The 23,161-nt window shown below is 31.4% G+C and overlaps 1 protein-coding gene across 1 annotated transcript in view; it reads left to right on the forward strand.

Annotated features, from left to right (window-relative positions):
* The window catches only part of LOC113515986 (6-phosphofructo-2-kinase/fructose-2,6-bisphosphatase-like), a 36,752-nt gene extending 15,041 nt beyond the window's left edge, over window positions 1-21,711 (forward strand). The window contains exons 3-9 of the mRNA XM_026900309.3: window positions 4,060-4,194; window positions 6,721-6,881; window positions 10,070-10,453; window positions 12,326-12,547; window positions 17,173-17,407; window positions 18,220-18,347; window positions 20,521-21,711. Coding sequence (XP_026756110.1) covers window positions 4,060-4,194; window positions 6,721-6,881; window positions 10,070-10,453; window positions 12,326-12,547; window positions 17,173-17,407; window positions 18,220-18,347; window positions 20,521-20,628 — 1,373 coding nt within the window. The 3' untranslated portion in view covers window positions 20,629-21,711. The remainder of the gene's footprint in view (window positions 1-4,059; window positions 4,195-6,720; window positions 6,882-10,069; window positions 10,454-12,325; window positions 12,548-17,172; window positions 17,408-18,219; window positions 18,348-20,520) is intronic.
* Window positions 21,712-23,161: the final 1,450 nt, after the last annotated feature.

Genomic DNA, 23,161 nt, shown 5'->3' on the forward strand with positions numbered 1-23,161 from the left:
ATTACTTTCAATAATATTTACTTTTAATATTATGCATAAAAATACTTGTACTAGTACAGTACCATTTATCTTACAAATAGATATTATTTTATTTATTAACATATCGCAAAAAGCTGTATTTTCATTCATGCCGATCGTTTAGGTATGTTAGGGGTTAGTAAAAATTCATGTGAGTAAGAAAACCAAAAGAGAGGCCGTGCCATATTTTAAACTGATTGCCCTATGAGTCTAGTAAGACCCTTAATATAGATTACAGGCGGTTATCAACATGTCACAACTCATGACTAGTATGTACCCTTCATCTAAAACATGCGACGAGCAACGTGACTAGTTTGGAGCAAGTAATAGCCTATATTATGTGAGTGCGAATACAATTTGATGCATATTCTGTTGTTTATACTATTTGTTTTTGGGATTATAGTATTTTATACTAGTAACACATTTTATATTATATATAATGTTTGCTACTTAACTACGTTTAAATGAACTAAATTCAGTAAACAGGAGAATTGATTAGTTAGTCTGTTATTTTGAAGGTTTGTACCATTGAGATGTATTTTGAAATATCTCTTCCATTCATGTTTCAACTATCGACAACATTTTTAAAATATAAAATATCAAATTGGTAAAAAAATAGTAAATTTACGAACTTACTACCACACGTTTATCTGGGGCATTTATCGTGGTATTACATAAGTTAAAATTATGTTTAATACATACAAATATATATATATATATATATATATATATATATATATATATATATATATATATATATATATATATATATATATATATACATGGTTATACACATAAACAAAATAGTTAATTACACACCGTATTAAATGTAATATCTAACATATTCTTTGAAGACATAGAAAGCGATTATCTTCTCGGTCGACCGTGAGATCACCATTTAAAAATACCCAGTCATGCCGTGCCTCCCAGTTCCAATAATGTAAGTCACATGGACTATCGCTGGTGGACTACGATATATCTTCTTTCAAAATTATCTATAGATAATAAAGTAATCATATCTACTTATTTCATTAATTATTATTTCATAAATCTATGTCTAGTCGATTACTATAGACAGTGTTTATAAAACAATTGAATGGTGCTGTTCGATCGCATTTTTTTAATATTATACAACTTAGAATTTCAAGTAAATAATGTTCACCGTTTACAGATGAAATTAAAAATGTTAGCATCCTTTGAAGGGAGTGTTCTACCAGCGAAACTGAATATTTTCATCAAAGAAACATGAGTTGAAAGGCGACCAAAAATTTTGAGCATCCCATACTATTACGACGCGTTCACCTATTGAGTTAATATGGGAGAATATTTTTTTTAAAGCCCGCTGTCCTAATATTTTTTTTAGCATCAAGGACTAATAAAATGATAGGGTTAACTGAAAGCCCATGGTTTACTATAATAAATAATTTATTAAAAATAAAATACAATTTTTTTCTTGTAAAATAAAAGTCTGTTATAAACTTTAATTCCACTATTTCTTGTAATGTCATTTGAAGAATTCCTTGTACCCATCATGACTGCGTGATGAGTTCATCAGGAATTAACCACGATAGTTTCCAGTGGACCACGTGGTGTTTAACCCGTTATATTACCTGTATTAGAGTCCGGATTACTAACGACACTTTGCTTTTCTATTCGAAATATTATAAATATCAATATCAATAATCAATAATAATTATAGATTAAAAAAAAATGAATTCGTGTATTTAATTAACTTACCAACATACTGTCAATAAAATTTCATTCATTCATTTATCGGCCATGTGTAAATTGGTTCCTATTTACTTATGACATCTATTCAGAAAGTAGATTAATCGTCTCCTTGAGGTACGGTCCAAAGTCCACAACGAATTGTCGCGTTGGCACGCCTCTCTCGTCCCATACACGGCGACTTCTGACGACTATAGTCTATTTATACCACTAAATTAGTGAACAAAAACGTTTGTATAAAACCTAACCGACTTATTTTTACGATTACTCTATTTAAATTCTTAATATATTATATTAATATTAATTTTATACGCATTCGTATAATACCTATGTATCTAATCGTTATTTTGAAACTGTTGGGGCATATACTTTTATGACAAGTGACGAATGAACGATTAAAACGTTAACATTACTGTATATCTGGTTTTATTTTTATGTCTAGAATACACAATGCAGTAATGAGATGCTTTGTTCTTTTATGTGTCTTATTTTCGACTTGTAATAAAATTAACATCTTTTTATTTCGCTAACTATAAATTTAAAAGGTATGGGTAATTTAGAAATATAATTTTAGCTTATTAATAATTATTTATTTGTCTAATTTCTAGGCTATAAGAAAACAATATATAATTATATTATAATTTGTCAAATATCTCCATTGAAATTAAAAGTCACAAATTTTACAAATTGGGACTTAAGTTTAGCATAATTTTAATTCTATCAATCAGATCGAAGAATGTTTGCTTTCTTTATTGATGTTAAAAAATACATCTAAATTTATAGCCTGTAATTGGATATATACTCGGCATGAATATGCGCTAAATACGAGTTTCAAATCTGGACAGTAAACTGTTTTAATCAAATTTTTACCTTTTATCACAGACATTGCTTTTCGGGCCTAATTTTTTTAATTGTTACTATATTTGGTTAAATTTCATTATACCTTAGTGTATATATTAATTATACTTACTAAGAACATAATGTATCATCGTTTCTCATCTTTAGGGTGTTGTAAGAGACGACTAAAACACTACCAGAGTATAAATATTAAAATAAAACTTAATATTGCCGCTTGGCATAAAATTTTTATCTTTTACGAAGGGAACCATGCCTAGAAATGAAACGTTATTAAAGTAGCAAAAGTAAACCATGTCACACAGTAATATTATGTGTTATGTCTAAAACATAAAATGTTAGTGAGGCAAAAAAATACCAGAATCGACTGGTATAAAACGGGCCAACAGACTTTTTATACTGTCAATTAAGATATTTTATATTACTGATAAAGTGCTGATTGTGGCACCAAATAATATAGCTCGCAAAGTAAACGAGTTTCATATTTGAACAGGTTTTAAAACATCAGACGATGTTGAAATGAATGACGTTGTCGAGGCATTCGTAAGAAGGTGTGCCACCGTGCCGCTGTTTCATTGGTTTATAGTTTAATACAAACAATTTTCCTTGTGATAACAGGCATAATGTTTTATGGCATTGTAACTAGTTTGGTTGTTATATAACACGAATTACTATTAAACATATAACCATATGTTTAACTGCGTATGTAGATATTTTCACAGTGTACTTCTATAATATATAGTTATAATATAGCTGTACTGACTAACAAATACTGAAATGACATTACTTGAGGCAACATAGTATAACTTTTTGTTATTTCATACTAAAGCGTATTATTATATAAATAGTGTCGATTGTGGAATGTACTCGTAAACACACGAAATACATAAATGCATTCTTCACATCTAAAGTATAAAAAGTCGTCACATTTTTGCAATAAAACAATACAGTAGTAATAAACAATTTATTATAATTAAAACGTAAATATCATTATAGTTAATAATTAATAAGTAATATATAAAAACAAATAAATCTCATATAAAACATACACTAAAGATTTTATGTACGGCCTTTAGAAACTTAACCATTTAAATATCATAATTTTTTTTTTCTTTTTAATGGATGACAATGCGGGGCACTAATGAGGGATGATAGGTGATGATGAAAGCAGATCAGTTAGCTCATCGTGACGAATTCCATTAGAATTAACCACAATGGTTTCCAGGGGTAACCGCGTGAAGGGCAAGCTGATAGGGTGTATTACTAGCAATGGGTCAGTTAGATACCCCATTACTAACAATTCCTTTCTTCCCAATCGCATCCAATTTGGTGAGGTAGTTTTTGTGTAGTACTGGAACCAACTTACAGATAAAAAAGAATTGTTCTCGTCAAAATCGTATAGATATTGTCCAGTTATCATTTCATTATATTTATATAAATAATTTTTAATTGTTGCAGTTTCAATGCGTACACGCCACATCAGTCCGTTCGCGCCACTTCTGATCGCGCTAGTGGGCTTGCCCGCGCGCGGCAAGAGCCAGCTGGCGCATCGTCTTTCCAGACATCTCAATTGGAATGGGGAGAGTGCTAAAGGTAAATAGATAATAATCATATCTTAATATTTCGTTTTTTTATGTATTTTTATTTTTTAATAGATAAAATAAAATACAATCCTTAATGCTGGATGTTTCAGTTAGTACTGTGAAAATTAGGAAGATCTTTTAATGGTTGAAAATGAAATCATGGAATGATCCCTCCCCCCTGCCTAAGAAGGGAGATATTCTCAATAATACGGACTACGAGTCCCATTGCTAGTAATATACATTGAAACTATCGTACTGAATTCCAGATGTATTCATCGCGATGGGCTAACTGACTTGCCTTTTCATTCTCACCTATCATCTCTTACTGGTGCCCTGCCAGCGTATACCATTAACGCAAACAAAGTTGCCTATCTATTATCATCTATTAAAAAAACCGCCTGTGCTATCAGTATACGATAACATGGCATCAGGTGAGGATGACAATAAATAGGTTAATTTCGGTTTACTTGTTAGAAAATCGCTAACTAAATCTAACTACATATATTGTTTGTTGAGAAATACATCAACAGAGATACTGGTTCTATATAGTGTTACGTAAATACAATAGAATCATTACCATGACCTAGATGTGTACGCAGTTGATCTTGCTACAGTTGTATCCTGTACACACCTACTACAGTTTAGGATGAGACGCGCTCTACTTGTAATATCTAATAGTTTTAACTAGTTAAAACCCGTGGACTGTCTCGTACAAATTGAGAAAAAAGTACATAGACTATATATATAGTTTCAGTTTAAAGCATAAATGTTTAACACGCATCCAAATACTATTCCAAATTTTTATATTTTACTACATATTTTTTATGGAAATTGGAATGGTAAACAAGCTGATAGTTCATCTGATGGAAAGTAGCAACCATCGTTTATAGATATGAATAACATCTTGGTTATTATAGAAAACACTGTGACGCTCATGATGTGACATTGCAAAGCTAAATTTAGCCATTTCTGAGGACTTAAATGTTATGCCTCCGTAGCCTGAAATATTAATAGGTGAAACTCGCAGCTTTATCTTGTAAAGATAGTATTTATTTTATTCTATCTATTAAAATTTGTACATTTTTTTTTTGTAATATTATGACAATGTTATGCTCTTGTCCAGGATTTTATATACGACGGTAATTTTCTTGCGAATCGGGTTAATGAATCACTAGGTCAAAACCATTCTTTGCTATGTAAACATATTTTTTGTGGCAGGACGTATTTTTATAGTTACAAGTCTATTTCAATGGAACTAAATTAAAATAGAACAATTTTGATCCTACAATAAGGTAGAATGCTAATGTTCAATAGCAGTATAAATAAAAAAATATTAAATCTTTCGATTTCTTATTTTCTGTGATAGTTTCAAAAAAGTTGTTTATGTTTTCATTAAATTTCCTTTTTATTTCCTAATGGATGATAATGGAATGGTAAACCCACCCGCACTAACGGTATACGTTGGAGAGGCACCAGTGAGGGATGATAGGTGAGGATGAAGACAGGTCAATCAGCTCATAGTGATGAATACACCTGAAATTCAGCACGATGGTTTTCAGGGATACCACGACGAGGTCGACTTAACAGGGTATATTGTATTGTGGCAATGGAATTGGTAGTTCGCATTACTAACAATCTCTAAATAAGTTCTTTTGAAATCTAATATAATGTTACTTGTGATTGAAAGAGACTATATTAATTGCTATAATGCTTTACAATTAACTTGTAATTCGGTTCATGACGGATAAAAATAACCTATTTATTCTACATGTACTTAATTAAAAACATGACCTTAATATGTATAAATTGTAAAACAAACCTTGGTCTTGTCAGTCGTTCCAGACCAGATAACAGGATCAGATAGCACGATGTGTTGCCAATGCTATTTTATAATAGATTTAGAAGGTTGCCGCGTTGACCAGAACTGTTCATTTAATCACTATAATATTTTTCTGTAATTTTTATTGTCCGTCTTTTTATCATGTCCATATATAACTCCTAAAACTCTTTCCATGAGATAAACTAACAGCTAGTTTGTTATTTAGATGTTACAAAAAAGTAGTTCAATTTGAATCCCATATTGTAACGTTATAAAAATGTTTTTGTTCAATCAATCGGTTATAGGTACTCTGTTTTTATCTCACTTTAATATAAAAAGAAATTGAGACAGCAACAACATTAATAAATAAAGTAAAATCTAACAAATATTTATTGAATTTGTGACGTTATTGCAAAACGCATAACATATACTCACACAAAAAAATAATGATGATATCTCTTTTGAAAATTGACTTTAAACTCTTTAATTACCTGTTTTGCAAATAACTTCAGAAAGAAGGAAGTTCTCAATTAGGTTGTATGTTTATATTACCTCATAACTTCGTCAATTCTAAACCGACTCGGCATATTTTTTATCTGAAATTGAGTTTTTAAATCAAAACAACTAGTTTTGCTACAATTGAAGTAAATTTTTTTGCTGAACACAATCTTAATTACGAACAATATTTTCAATTTCTAACAATTGATTTATTTCCAGTGTTCGACTGTAGCGAGTACCGCCGCCGCCATATGGCCCTGTATGGCAGCCATGATATATTCCGGGCAGACAACCAGCAGGGTTCCGCTATCCGCCGCCAGAGCGCCAGGGAAGCGGTCCAGGATGCTGTGCACTGGCTGAAGGACGGGAACAGTGTTGCTGTAAGTTATTTGTAGTTTTAGTTTATTTATTAGTTAAAAAAATCTTATTATGGTAAACAAACTTACGGCTCTCCTATAGATATGAACACCGTCATAGAATTTACAAAATATACTATAATGTCTATGTAATATACCATGCGTTGTTTTAAGTAAGATAAATTAGAGTTTGTCGTTTCAAACAAGTTCTGTATATATAAATAAACGGAAACATAAAGGTCAAAATATAGTTAAACACATTTTAATTCTATAAACATAACTATACTGGGTGAAACCAAATTAATGAATTATTTTTCCAAAAAAAAAACAGGGATTTTGGTCAATAAAAAAAAAATGAATTTCCTATAGATAGGTACTAACTTAACAAGTTTAAGCTGTTAAAAAGCTTGTCATTTTTCAATTTTTGATACACGATACTTCTGTCCTGCTCGTATATTGTATAGAATAGATTGTTCCTTATAATCTAATAATCTTTAGTTTAACGTTGATAACGGCTTTGATTTCACCCTATGTATGATTCTTTGTGTGACATAGACAAGCATACCTACACTAAAAAGGTTTTATATATTCGAATGAAAAGAGAAGGAAATAGTTTTGACTATATTTGCGGGAAAACGGGTTTTTTCTTCAAAAGAAACAGCGGTGACGATTGCGTATATTCTAATTACAAGTTTAGTATTAAATTATCATTGCCCTAATTAACCTATTCGCAGAAATATTTTATCATAGTTCAAGAATCTTCTTAAAAAAATGTAAGTTACTTATCAAGTTATCAAACATAAATACTGCCTAATTAAATTTATTTAGTTGTTCCCTCACATAAACATGATACAGTTTTGTTTACTTACTTGTTAGCAAAGTCGTTAATGTTTTATAAAAAAAAAAGCCGATTAAGTGCGAGTCAGTCTCACACAACAAGGGTTCTGTACAAAATCACGTTTAATTTTTTTTGTAAAATAACTACAATTTTACAGTTTTCGGATTTTCCCCCTACATGACATTGCTTCTTGCCAAATTTCATGATTCTAGGTTAACGGGAAGTACCCTATAGGTTTTGATTCACTTTTTGAATGACAGTGATTATGAGATATGAATGGAAGATAAACGGCCGTATTTTTGATTGCGTCGATTTAGAAGCTTGATTTTTTCATTGCTTTAAGAGATTGCAGACCTGAATATGTGATATTAATTTCATCTTGATACTTCCATGCGTTCCTAATAAAACGGGTCTTAACAGACAGATGGACGGACGAACAATGTAGTGATCTTATAAGGGTTTTGTTTCTTCCTTTGGCAGTACGGAACCCTGAAAAAGTACGTAACAGTAATAAATAAATTATGTTCAATTATAATAATTATTTATAATTAATTATATTGCGTGTTAAACTATTGATTGGTTTTCAATAATTATAAGAAAAATAGATAGAGATGCCTTGATTATTTTCTCAGTCACGTCTAATAATCACGAAGAATTTCCTTCTCTCCATAACAATCATGCGTGTACAGTATGTACATACGTACACGTGGAAGCAACCACCAGATGCCCTCACGATATCTAGAGCATTAGAAAAGCTTTCGCAGTTATATGCTTACGTCATGTTGCGTTTAATGACTACATCAACAGTATTGATATATAATTATTATATGATAATGATAAGACATTTGACTTCTTTGATTATTTCGATTATTACATCCTAGATCAAAGTAAACATTAATAAAATTATAATAAATGGGTACTAATTATGACTAACTATCTATAGTTAGGAGATTTTTAGAGGATTTGCTCGCAAAATTTTATAAGAAAGCACTATACTATAAGGTCTACTTTTATACTAAATTTCATTAAATATCGTTAAGCCGTTTAATTACAATTGAGTAATAAATAAATTAAATAATAAAAACTGCAGTATAAAATCAAATATTTTACAAGTATTCATGTTTATAATTACCTAATGTCTAATTTAATATTTTTTTTTTAATGGATGATAATGGAATGGTAACCCCGCGTGCGCTAACGGTATACACTGGCGGGGCATCAGTGAGGGATGATAGGTGACAATTAAATGACAAATCAGTTAGCCTATTGTGATGGATTCACTTGGAATAGAACACGATAGTTTCCAGGGGGAACCGCGAGGAGGTCGACCTGACAGGGTGTATTGCTAACAATGGGGCTACTAATCCCCATTTTTAACAATCCATTATCCCCCCTCTAATTTAATGTGTACCCTAATATAACAATAGAAAATATGATTTATCTAATACTATCCCAAGTTTTACATAATTTAGGACTAGATGGCACTGTAAGGCGTGTCCACGACTATATATTTATTTAATGGAAATTAAATAATAATTATATAATAATGAGTCTAGAAATTATATAATGAATGATCTTACATCAAGTAACAATTTATCTGCCGATATTTCATTATCTGACTATGTTGAAGATGAAATCATATTTATTAATAGCGGCACAATGTTTAATGTTTTAAATCGTTAATAATTAAATATTGACAAAGTAGCGTATGGTAGTTCTTTAGTTGTGTTTTATAAAATAATTGTTTATTTAAATCTAGCTGTTACTCGCGCCTTTGCACGCTTGCTGCCAGTTATATCCTGCGCATTATATTTTGTTATATAAACTGTCCTCTTGAATCACTCTGTCTATTGATGATAATCGCATCAGTTGCGTAGTTTAAAAGATCTAAGCGTACAGACGGCGACAAGCGACTATGTTTTATACTATTTAGAGATAATCAGGAAATGCGATTATGATATTTTAAAAGATGACTGTTTAAAATATATATTTTTTTGCTCAAATCCCTTTTACCCTACTGCAAAAAACAGGAAAATAATGTTTCCTGTTCGTATACCTTATAGGTATAACACATTCAAAATGTTGGTGCATATACTATATAAATATCTCGATAGATTTTAATAAGTCAAATGGCATGTCAACAGAATCAATAACTTAAGATTTTGCTCCCAAAAACTAGTACTAATACCAAAAACTAGTAGTAACTTTAATCGTGAAAAGTTAAAATAGACCCAAAAAAGGAGCACCTAAACTCTACTCATTGCAAATAGATTTATCAAGATAAAAGTACAAATGAATTGAGGATCTCTTTCATTTTGCAAAGAGTGCATCGAAAAATTACGTCCGCTTGTTATGTGAAGAAAATCTTTTACAGATATTCGACGGCACGAACATAACTCGGGAGCAACGGCAAGACCTGAACAGCCTTAGCGAAATGGGGTTCAGGATTCTCTTCATTGAATGCGTCTGCGAGGACCAGGATCTACTTGAAAGGAATATTATTGAAATTCTTCATTACTCTGCAGATTATAAAAATATGAGCGAGGATGAAGCGGTGGATGATTTGAGGAAGAAACTTGAACATTACATGAGGCAATACGAACCTATTGACGCTAGTTTGGAGAATATAGGCTTCGTTCGTGTGGAGAACATGGGAGAGACCGTGACGGCGCATAAAGTCTCCGGTCAGAAGGAGTCGACCATCCTTGGCTACTTGTCCGGGATGCGAGCTCTTCCGCAAACTTTGTATTTCACCAGGGTAAGTATTATTAATAATTTTATATATAGTAGTAGAAACTATTAAGTCAAAATAAATTATCAACAAACAATTGAGATTTAAAAAGGCAGATAACGAATAAAATTAATTCGACTAACAGAATTTTCCATCCTCTGGCATATTTAGTTGATTTTTTTGCTCGGATGTCTTAGAAAATATGATTCTTGCCGAGCATATCGACGGGGTTTCGTTAGTAACTTCACAGATTATATATGCATTGTTAGGGAAATAAAATAGATTATATAAAATTTACTCATTAAGTCAAAATAAATTATCAACAAACAATTGAGATTTGAAAAGCCTCTGTCATATTTAGTTATGCTCGAGAAAATATGAGCATATCGAGTAGAATTATATATGCTAAATAAAATAGATTATATAATCGACAATAATCGACAATTACCTCTGACCTGATTATTCTTTGGAATCAACTTCCAACAGCAGTATTTCCGAACCGATACGACAACATAACCTTCAAGAAAAGAGTATATTCCTTTTTACCGTCATGAACGAAATTTTTTTTTTATGTCCATGCTCGTTTGATTGCGTTGTAAAAAAAAAAAAAAAATACCTCTGATTATGGCTACCACATCATGAATTACCGTTATGAACGAATTTTTTTTATGTCCAAGATATGTTATACTGTACTCGAATTTGTAGTGTAGGGTAGATATCTATATTTCTATAAAAATAATAAAAAAAATGAGGGAAGGACGTCTTCAAAAGAGAAAATAGTAATACATGAATGTACATAAAGAAAATGTTAAGAAAGTAGGTCAAAATATAAACAAGTTGCGTTATAACGTTCGAGTAGTTTCTATCTTTTAAAAAGTTTTATATAACAAAAGTAAAATAAAGTAATATTCACATTAATTTTATTAAAGATGACCTTTTTGATAAATAAATATTAGAATATTTATTCGTCATAACATGTTCTCTGATAAATCAATTTATATAAACATGTTCATTCCGTTAAAACATTAATTAGGTGTACACTTAGATCGCATTTAGATTTTTTCTAGAAAGTGACAGACAAAAGCTGCTCGTGATATAAAACTTGTATACATAAAGAAATATTATTGATTTCAGCAATTAGTACTTATCACGTTGTATACAGTAATTAATAATAGACATAAAATTTTAGACTGGAATTACCGAAGTCTTCAATGAAACACGTTCACAGTTTACACTTATATAGTAGATTTTTATTAATAGGTTATAGGTTTAATTGTGTAAATCATTACAGAGGTTCAGTTTAAGCTATTTTAGTACACTTAAATGTACTTCCAGTTTATCTTTTCTTCTTTAGTGTCGTATTAACACGAAGGAAAGAGAAGAATTCATGCGCCACTTTAACTTAAATAAATTTAATGTTGGTCTTATTCAATCTATGTTAGCTGAACTTAAACAAGAAATTTTTGAACATCTCTGTAAATTATTGATGCCCATTATTTCTTCTCTTTCCGCGTCTAGGGAAAGTAGACAAAGTTTTGTTTGAAAAATCAGTTCAGGGTACAATAGGACTGATATACCTGAAGAAGGTAAAAGCCCTATAGAAAAAAAAATAAAAAAAATCTTTTCTTCTTTAAAGTTGATACTAAATTATCTTAGATTGTGTGAGTTGAATATTGCTTAGCAATATTACCAAATTTCTGATATATTTAGACCACCGATATCTATGGCAATTAATGAATACAAAATATTTCCTATAAATAAATTAATAAATAACTGATTTTGAAATATTTACGACAAATTTATAAAAAATTATACTCTAAATATTATCTATATTTTTTAAAACTAAAATTTGTTATTGTTTTGTGAGAGAATCTAATAATATTTTTTTTGCATCACCAGCACGGAGAGAGTGAATACAACGTGCTGGGCCGCATCGGGGGCGATGCTGCACTCTCTGCTAGAGGGCAGATGTATGCCAGGGCATTAGCTGAACACATGAACGGTCTCGCAACGCGCGAACCGTTTTCTATCTGGACGTCTGAACTGCGCCGGACGAAGCAAACTGCGGCCGACATCAGAGCGCCTAAATGCGCAATACGAGCACTTAATGAATTGGACGCTGTGAGTATCACCTTCATTTTATTTCGCGTTGACCTGATGTATAATTGGTTAACAACGTAGTAATCTCCCTTCGCTACTGTTAACCAATTTTATTACAGATCAACGTTCATAAAATTATAATCGTTTATATCGTCGTATATCTTTTATGTAAGTTCAATTTTCCAATTATTTACTACTACTTATGTAAGTGTGACGCCTTTAGTATTGAATATTTCAATAAAATATGACGAGATTGTAATAAAACGAATATATATACAAATTACAAATAACACATATACAAATTACTAACATATATTGTATAAAAAAATGACAAATTTAATAATTATAATTCTAGGTATATTTAATATTCTTCTTATGCATCTAAATATTATAACCACACTTTACCTGTTATTGTGTTATATCAACTGATTAGCGGCACACATAAAACAAGATTTATAAATAGATATAACCAATAATCCTTTAAGCTAGGGGCCTTATCACCACATATCTAAGAAAGGAACTACCTATGACTACATAGTGTGCGAGATCCTTTAAAAAATACATATATATATCATTCATAGACATTATCTTAACATTTATTGACTCATATTTACTTCATATCAATAGATTATGTAAAACACATATATAATATCATTAGTAGTATATGTATTTCATACAGGATTCACCACTTTTATTACTGCAAATCAATTATTATAACTATCAACGTACTTAGTTCTAAGACATTTTATTAAAAAAATCTTAACGCTGACTGGAAGAAAACGTCTTAAACTGTCTCTACAGTCTAAATCTAGTCTAAATTCTAGCTAAACTCCCTCTAGTTTAGAAAATACATTTAGCTTCAAATTTGGCAATGGTGTACCTTATGTTTAATTTAGATAAACAATAAGGGAAAGGATTTTCCGAAACATTCCCCAAAATAGAAAACAATGATAGCGGATAAAGAAAATATTATCTCTTTATCGACATATTCAGATTTTTACTTCCCATTTTTTTATTTTAACTATCGCAATTATGTACTTAAATGATATAATATTGTTTTCTATAATAAACTGCGTACATAAGAACTTAGGTATCTAATATGCGCACATATAATCTTGATATGGCGTATTACTTGTTTTAATTAAAGCTGAATAATGATTATTTAATCAATATTCTTGACAGATAATACAACTTGATTATAATAATAACTATGAGTACTGAACTGATCGGTTCCTCTATTTGATAAGTATAAAAATTGATAGAATTGTTTTAAAGTCAACTTTATAAAATATATAGATAATTTTTTAATCGTTTTAAAATTGTATATAATGATCAGATTTTTTGAAATAATAATCCTTCCTTTTTACTTCGTCATAGTCGTATTTGGTTCAACACAATCTATCTGGTAATTTTTTTCTTAACAAAGAAACAGACTGACTATTTAGCATCTTTGGCTCTACGAAACATATTACAATGTATGAAAATTAACAAAATTTAATAATTTTTTAAATTAAAAATTTTATGACAAAAAAAAACAAAAAAAAATATTAGACGCTGTCAACAATATTATTCTGCTTTTTAGCTGAAATCGGTCACAGATTCCTATGCACATAATAAGTTAATTTACGTTATCTACTCTGTAATCCATTATCCTATATCAGTCATATGGCGTGTTGTTTACCATGATAAGCTAATGGTTAATAATAATATGAAAAACAAATTTCCGCATTTATGAAAGAGAAGAAAATTAACCTACATACCTAACTATACCTAATTACTTTAAACTTTTCACTATTTACATAACCTAATTACTTAAAATATAAATCATAATTTTATATGATAATTTGACATAAAGAATATTGTAATTTGGAAAATGTTTGGACTTTATAATTGTAATATAATGTAGACTAAATACAGTTTAACATTTGCATACCTCTGCGGGGTGCTGCATGTTACGTGTCTGTATATGTAGCTTTTTATTGTACCATGTAGCAAGCGAATAAATATGATTTGATTTGATTTACAAACCCACTAATATAATAAATCTGAAAAATATTTAGGTATTTGTTTCCTCAAATAAATTGTAATTAAATTTACATATTCTGATTTATTTAAAGTCGGTTGCTTTCCCACGGATCTCCGTCAGCCATTATACCTGGCTCACTATTCTTTTACGCATGTCATCTTCCCTTGAATCTATCCATCATATCTTTTCTTTATATATACACATTATAAAATAAACCTAAGTTTACAAATTTCAGTCGCTTCTAGACTTTAGCAGTTTTGTTTTTTTTTTATTTATATTAAGCTGTGTTTTCTGTCGCTATGTTTTATGCGACAACCTTCTAATCTGTATTAATATAACTGTGTATAGAACTGAGGATTTTTTTTTTATATAAATTTGAAAACTAGGTGTATATATGTACAGAAACTTTATGGTCTCCGATTTAAAGCAATTATATAATTATAGATTTGGAATACTTTTTTCCTAAATAAAAACTAATAGGGGGAAAATAAATTTTATCAATTTTATATATAAAGAAGCAAAGATATTATTTATGGTGATACTCTATTGGGTTTTGTAATAGTACATTGTATGCATACAGGTAAGTAAAGTCAGAAATTGTACGTATATATTCATAGATATACATAATAGACTGTATGCGTCATTTCTGGTAATGAATGGTCGTGCGGTCGTGCGATTCACGACTATTTACTGTTACTTGATCGATAGATGTATGTTATACGTATTAATGATGTATTGTTTGACCTACATTATTATGCAATCAAGATATGTCAAACAACAGTAGCCATTATAGTAATAGACTATAGAGTTTTTTTTATGTAACTTAGAATTGCAAACAAGCTAACGGCCCACCTGTTGAAAAATCTTAACCGACGCCTATAGACATGAGCAGTACCATGGACATAACAGAGTATACTATTTCGCCCATGATACCCCCACTGCCTTGCCATTCCTGAGGACTAAGATGTTATTCATTATTATTATATTATATTGTTACTTTGTTGTTAGAGAGTATGCTTCTGAATATATTTGTTATACTTAATTTAGTTTGTGTGGTAACAAAGTAAGAGTTCTTTTTATCTCAAGATAGCGCAATCGTAAGAGGTGTTTACAATACATACTCTATGGGGTCTACTATGAAATGCAATTCCGAGTTTTAGGACCCAATTTCGTGTTTTAGTTCGTAGTGAAATCGGTCCAGTAATAGAGCTTAATATTTCGTACGTCATACATCCTATCATGAAATTCTAATGGAACGTTACTTTATTTTTTAATATTTTTATATATATATATATATATATATATATATATATATATATATATATATATATATATATATATATATATATATATATAGTGATCCTAACATCAAGTTTCAAAAAATTAAAAGAAGTATTGTCTAAACAAAAAAAGTGGTGACGCACGTTGTCTTATTCTTTCTCATGCGAACGTTAAAAGAAACGATTCTATCAATACATTCAGGGGAGAATGCCATAGAAGAAACTCAAATAAGCTAATATCCTCTAATAGATGCATTTAAAATATACCGAGACACACCTGTTTCAATAGAACTTAATTAAATAATAAATTTGAAATAAATAAATTATTATTTATTAATTCATAAAAAGATGGCCAAGTTTTGTTGAAATAATCACAGAAATACTCTCTAAAGAAAATCAGGAAAAATCAAATCACTAGAACATTTCATATATTTTTTGTTTGTATTCTTCCTCTTGGATATTGGCAGACTATCTTATGGTTTATTTCTATAGTATCTGATGACAATATCAGCCGTTACTCCATTGCTAAAAATAAGCCTCCCCTTATTGAGGGGCTTTGCCAATAGTTACTACGCTTGGCGGGCGGTTTGATAACCGCTGTTAGACTTTAGTGATGTTTTAAAAGGGACGCTGCTGCCTATTCCTCGATCATTAAATTCCCATAGAAAGGAAGGAATGGCCAATATACATATGTATACTGCATAAAATTTACATATTATTATATGCATATATAAACTAAAACATGATCCTGTCGCCACATCAACTATATGTTAGGTACTATATTAAACTGAGTTGATGTCAAATGATTGGTCTATCATATAAATTGATCTCCATTCACAGTAAATACTAATATAAAACCGGTGTCACTATGCCATTACGCTATTAGCTCTATTCGTTGCATACAAATTTTAAATTACCTCTATTTTTTTTTTGGCGTTGAAAATGTTATAACTTTTGCTAAAGTCTGCCAAATAAAGTAAAAATAATAAATATTTGCCATCGGTATTTCATATAAAGATAATTAGAGATAATAAAAACATCAATTACTAATTTATTCCAGTTACAACCAATTGGTTACTTATTCATGAAAACCATAAGATGATATGATGCTTTCATAACATAATATCAATTATATAAAATTTACCTATATTCTTTAACTAATAAAAGATCGCGTGATTCGTAACCTCAAGGGCAAAAATAAACCTTATTGTGCAATAAACAGCCTTCAATTTTGTCCACACATTCAACTAATACCTATATCTTACTATGGACTATAACCATGAGCATATATGTTTGTTTTTTAATCTGATGTAATAAAGTCATTGAATATTTGTCCACAGGGCATCTGTGAGGGGCTGACCTACGAGGAGATGCAGGAGCGTTTCCCCCAGGAGTTCGCGTGGCGCGACCAAGACAAGCTGCGGTACCGGTACCCGTGGGGCGAGTCGTACATCGACATCATGACGCGTCTGCGGCCCGTCCTCGCCGCTCTGGAGGACGAGCACAACGTGATCGTGGTGGGACACCAAGCCGTATTGCGGTGCATGCTCGGATACTTCCTTGATGCTAAACTTGGTAAGTTTTACATTTTGCGTCTTTTCCTTTGACATTTTAATATAGTTAATTAATTATTGATATATATTAATTATATACAATTTCCTATTATTTCAAATTGGAGAAGAGCTTGAAGTGGCCTGTATTTTTTTCCGTGTGTTCTGATTTTCGTAATTCTATTTGCAATTACTGTCTTCCTAGTAGTTATTGTTAATTTCAGGCGTCAAGGAAGGTAGTAGCTCAATTGGTAAAAACACCAACCACCAATATAGCGTAGAAGGTGCGGGTTCAAATCCAGCTCAAAATTCTTTAATCGCTCAATAATTATTGGAATATAATGTTCATATTTTAATAATATTTCTTCGATTTGCAATTATAAATTGCAAAATGTGTCTAACCATAAAAAATTTTTATTGCCCTCATGTTTAGATTTCTAAATCGAGTGGCAATTATTTTAATTGCAATTATAGTTTTATTGTATTGTAAAAATTGTATTGTAAAATCTTTATTGTTTATTTATTTTTTTCAAAAGGAAGAACTTAACATTTATATACATATGTGTATGAGTATATGTTACGCGATTTTGATGTCCTTACTAAACCGATTTTAATAGTTTTTTTCAATTGATAGGTAGTTTTTTCAGGTTTATTTCTACGCCGGTCTCTTATTAATCTTATCTTAATATTATGTGTAAATGTCACGCTTTTATTTGTAGAACCAAATATAAAAAAAAATATTTGTAAGAAACATCCACAGATACCTAATACGACGTTCTGTAAATCTACAGAAATATTTAACGTGAACAGTTTTAAATATTAATTTTTTTTTTCCAGATGAACTTCCTTACATGACCGTGCCTCTCCATACCATTGTGAAGCTGACATCCTACGGCTACACATACAAAGTGGAAATGATCAAGATGCCAGTAGACTGTGTAGACACACACCGCAAACAGCCCAAGGTGAGAACAACCAAATTTAAATTTTATCAGGATCCATAATTTATATATTTTATAAACTATGAAGTATTAATCAAACTAACGGTTTTCCTGATGAAAAATATCAAGAGTAGTCTATCATCATCATATCAGCTTTCCACTGTCCATTTCTGAATATAGGCCTTCTCCATAAGGAGAATTTTGCCAGTAGGTGCCACGCTTGGCAGACGGGTTTTTTTTTTTAATGAATGATAATGGAATGGTAACCCCACCCGCGCTATTGGTATACACCGGCGGGGCACCAGTGAAGGATGATAGATGAGGATAAAGTAGGTCAGTTAGCCCATCGTGACGAATTTAACAAGAATTGTTCACGATGGTTTCCAGGGGGAACCACGTGGAGGTCGACCTAATAAGGCATATTTCTAGCAATAGGGCTGTCAAACTCCATTGCTAACAATCCCTTTTCCCCTGGCAGACGAGTTGGCAATCGCAGTTTGGTTTTAGTCATATTTTAAGAAGGGTGCTACTCATTTCTCGACCATTAAGTTTCCTTAGTCGTCTTACGACACTCACGGGAAAGGAAGAGGTCTCATTCTATGCCGAGACTACATGGGAACACAGTAGTGTAGTGGACATTACAGAATACACTGTTTTATTCCTGGGTTAAGTTGCTATATGCTATATCATACCATTCAAACAAAAATACAGCTATGCAAAGTCAATTGCTAGACAGAAAGATTACCCGGACTTTTGTACAAAGTCTTCCTCTGGCATATCTAATTATAGAACTCCTACTGATATTATAAATATAAAAATGTATAAGAATACTTGGATATTTCTTACCCAATAAATTTTAAACAAATGAACGGATTTGAACGAAATTTGTTACAGAGATATATTTTATTCTAATTTAACACATACAAAAATTTTATACTGATGTACCTGAGATAAGCCGTGAAATACAGTTAGTAAGCAATATATTTAGCCAAGCACATTAAATTATCAAAACATTAAATTGATGATTTCCTGCTGTACTAGACCGATAATTTGCAATCTGCGTACTTAATATGTATAAGGTGTATATCTAATATTTCTTAGTCCAGTCCTCTGGACAGTATTCAACTATTTGTGTCAAAGATAGATAAATTTTCCATGCTGCTGTCTAAATTGAATTAAATACATTTGGCAGTCACATCAAATACCTACTTATAATGCAGAAAATTTCCACTACACAAAGTAGGTATTTATTACAAATGAAATGAGGAAAGTACGTTTATCCCTATGCTATTAGCGACGAGAGAATATCGTATTGGATAGAACATAATCATATCTAGCGAAATATCTACCGATAGCTTTGTTCCTTACGATTGTCAGTAATTACGTTTAATATTTAAAATATACAAAAGTAATATACTTTTCTTTTTCACAAATATCTAAATAAGTATTACAAATAGGAAACCTTTTTTTCTTTGCAATGTATAAAGTCTTAAAATATTTAACTGATCCTAAAAATTCTTTTGCATAAATAAGACTACATTATCAGTGTAAAATCGCAATCCATTGTCGACACTTCGTCGCTCCCCTCTCGCAGGCTTGGAGCGCCATCTGCACTCGCCCCTGCACGCGCCCTATAAAACTGTAAAAGCCAACTACTGTCTAGAGCAGTACAGCCCGAAATAAAAAAATAAAAACAGTGTAAAATATAGGCTGTACTACCCAGGGCTAGTTTATGCAGGGCTTCGCTATTCGATATATAAACGTAAAAATATTGCTAGTAAAATAAATTAAGCTATCGGTACATTAACATAAAACAGTCTAAAATCTCACTGTTGTACACAGGTTAATTTCCATAAAAACAGGATAAGATTAAGTATTTACAATTCTAATATTACGTAGTAAACTTAGATCTAGATGATTAACATATTTGAGATTATTTTCCATGGGGGAAACTTGACCTACCTAAATAAAGGGGCATACATACTCTAAGACATGTTTTAATGAAACTTAATCTGCATCCTTGGATAGGCACTAGACAATTCTAGGGTGAGCACAGCCCACCCAGTCCTTCTAAATACATCTGTAATCTAGATCTACTACATCACTGTAACTTTTAGACTGAAACTAAGAACTAACACAGTATGTGTTAATATGTTGTTATATATTGTTGTTACATACAACTTTTCATTTGTTACAGAACTGTTCCATAACCAGAACCACAGCTGATGCGCTGGTGACTGTGCCGTCCCATTACGACACCCTACCATCGAACCTGTGGCAGAACACCACCGAAGCGCAACTTTAGGCCGCGCGGCCTGGCCCTAGCGGCAGGCTAATACCACGTCAGCATTACTAGGGCACCCGCCCTCGGAACGCTTGAACCTTAACCAGTGTTCACGGTTGTGAAAAACCTTGGACAAGAGACGCCACGCCGGGTCTCACGAGTCCGTAGCGACCTAGAATTGACTCCGGTCTGATAGTTTCATTACTACTTATATGCATTGGATTTTAGCCTTGTATTTTTATGTCGAATTTCGACGCAACACTTGATCTCCTGTCATACGAATAGCTCAATTGATTTTGTACAAAACATTGTTGACGTGACGAGACGCGTGGGAAATTACACATAGATCCAACAATTATTGATAAGACTGAAATGAATCCTTACTTTACCCATGATAATTCTATCGAATCACCTTCATATACCTATTATAAATTTGTGTTCTTATTTTTATGTAAGTAGTTTAAAAGTCTCGCTTTTAATTACGTACAAATAACGGTACGTTTATTTTTTAAATGTAACTTTTACATTAAGTTTATCAGTAATTAGATAGAAGTTAACGATGTATACGCATTTGAACTTTTGTTTTTGCTTGAGTACTTGTAAACTTCTTGGGTTTTCTAAATTGATAAGTTAGTTTTTTTTTAGGTCATGAACATTAGTTTTAAGTTGGCACTAAGTTTAGATCTGTTAAAATAGTGTCCTGTAATACATTTAAGTGCATAACAAATATTATGTACGTTTCATTTTATTATATTTACAATACATATAAAAAAAATTGCAATGTTTGAATTACGGTGTTTAATTAATTATTAATGCTATTTGTATTTTTTTATTACTCTAATCGAAATTTTTTGATGGAATGTTATCTCACTTATTTTATTTAGGTATATGTACTTAGAATTATGTAGTCTCTAAATAGTACTAGTGGTTACTGTAGTACTGCCATGGAAAAATTATGGATTATACCTATTTGGAGTTATTAAGTATAGTGGTAGTTTACAGTGAGCAAGCGCTGTTTGATGTACGAGAAGTAGCTGTAATGATTGTTGAAAGGAAGAACAATCTCTTTTTTTATAATAAATATGAATTAAATAATAGTGTAAATTACTGTGTTTTATTTATATATAATATATCCCATATTCACAAAAAAATCTTCTGAATATGCAGGCACCTAGATTAGGTACGTAACCTATCAAAAGTTTATGGAGTGCACTTCTGCAAACCAAAAATTAATTTAAAAAAAGGACTTAGGTAATTTTAAATAACTTACTAGTATAATTATTTTTTATTTTTATTATTTTCTTTATTATTGTGACGTATCCCTGTTAAGTTATTACGAAATGAGTATAGAAAGAAGCACTACCCTTAATGTATGGAAATTCAGATTTATTACTTTATTCTACACTGTGCAATTAAATAAGTTTTAAAACATACAAAATAATATTCAAAGGATTAACGAAACTTTGTGATTTAATCATTTGATAGAATGTCTCGCCATTGCATTCTGATTTTATTCGCGTAAGTGTTCATGTAGTACTATATATTATGCGATAATTTAATACTTTATAATTTATTCGGAAAAAATCGGCTATGTTTAACCTGATAAAATATGGTCGTCTCATATAATTTTGGCACGGTTAAAATTACTATCGAGAAATGCTTCTAACTACACCATGCCCACGTGACCAGAATCATATATTCATTCATTTATGATTCTGATATATAATCATACCTTCCCATTATCATTCGTTAAAAAAATACTATACGTAGGAGGGGTAGGGATTCGCGTTGGATACTTGGTAGTCGTACAAACGGGAACCCGGGATCCAACATAAGCGCCTCGAGGTATGTCGTGTGGTTTTTAGTGGGTACGAATCCCACACACCCCAGCTGCCCTCCCTCCGGCAGATGGGACGGTCTTTCCGAAGATTTTCCACACGGAAAAAAAGGGATTGTTAGTCCCCTGTCAGGTCGACCTCCACGCGGACCCCTTAAAACCATCGTGGATAATTTCTGATGAATTCATCACGATAGGGCAATTGACTTGCTGTATATCGATAGCCATTCCATTATCATTCATTGAAAAAAAAATATTTACGATACGTATATATTACCAGAGGGAGACTGTACAAAAGTCGATTGCTTGGGTACCTCTGTTCCATTCGTATTTCAACCGTGAAGCAGCTGTGTTTGCATGTCTGTTTTTCGGTTTGAAGAGTGGAATATGGCGTGAATTTACTGGGTACAGAGGAATAACACCTGAGTCCTCAGGAATGGCAACGCATGGGGGGTATCATGGGCGAAACAGTATACTCTGTTATGTCCATGGTACCGCTCATGTCTATAGGCGACTGTTACTACTTTCCATCAGGTGGGCCGTCAGCTTGTTTGCCATTCTAAGTTGTATAAAAAAAATACAAAATATCATGATGATTGGTTTTTTTTTTGGTGAATGAAAATGGAATGGTAACCCGCCTGCGCTAACGGGATACGCTGGCGGAGCACCAGTGAAGGGTGATCGATGAGAATGAAAACAGGCCAGTTGGCCCATCAT

The sequence above is a fragment of the Galleria mellonella genome, unplaced genomic scaffold, assembly GCF_026898425.1.
Source record: "Galleria mellonella isolate WM207_F2 unplaced genomic scaffold, CSIRO_AGI_GalMel_v1 utg266, whole genome shotgun sequence".
NCBI classification, from domain to species: domain Eukaryota; kingdom Metazoa; phylum Arthropoda; class Insecta; order Lepidoptera; family Pyralidae; genus Galleria; species Galleria mellonella.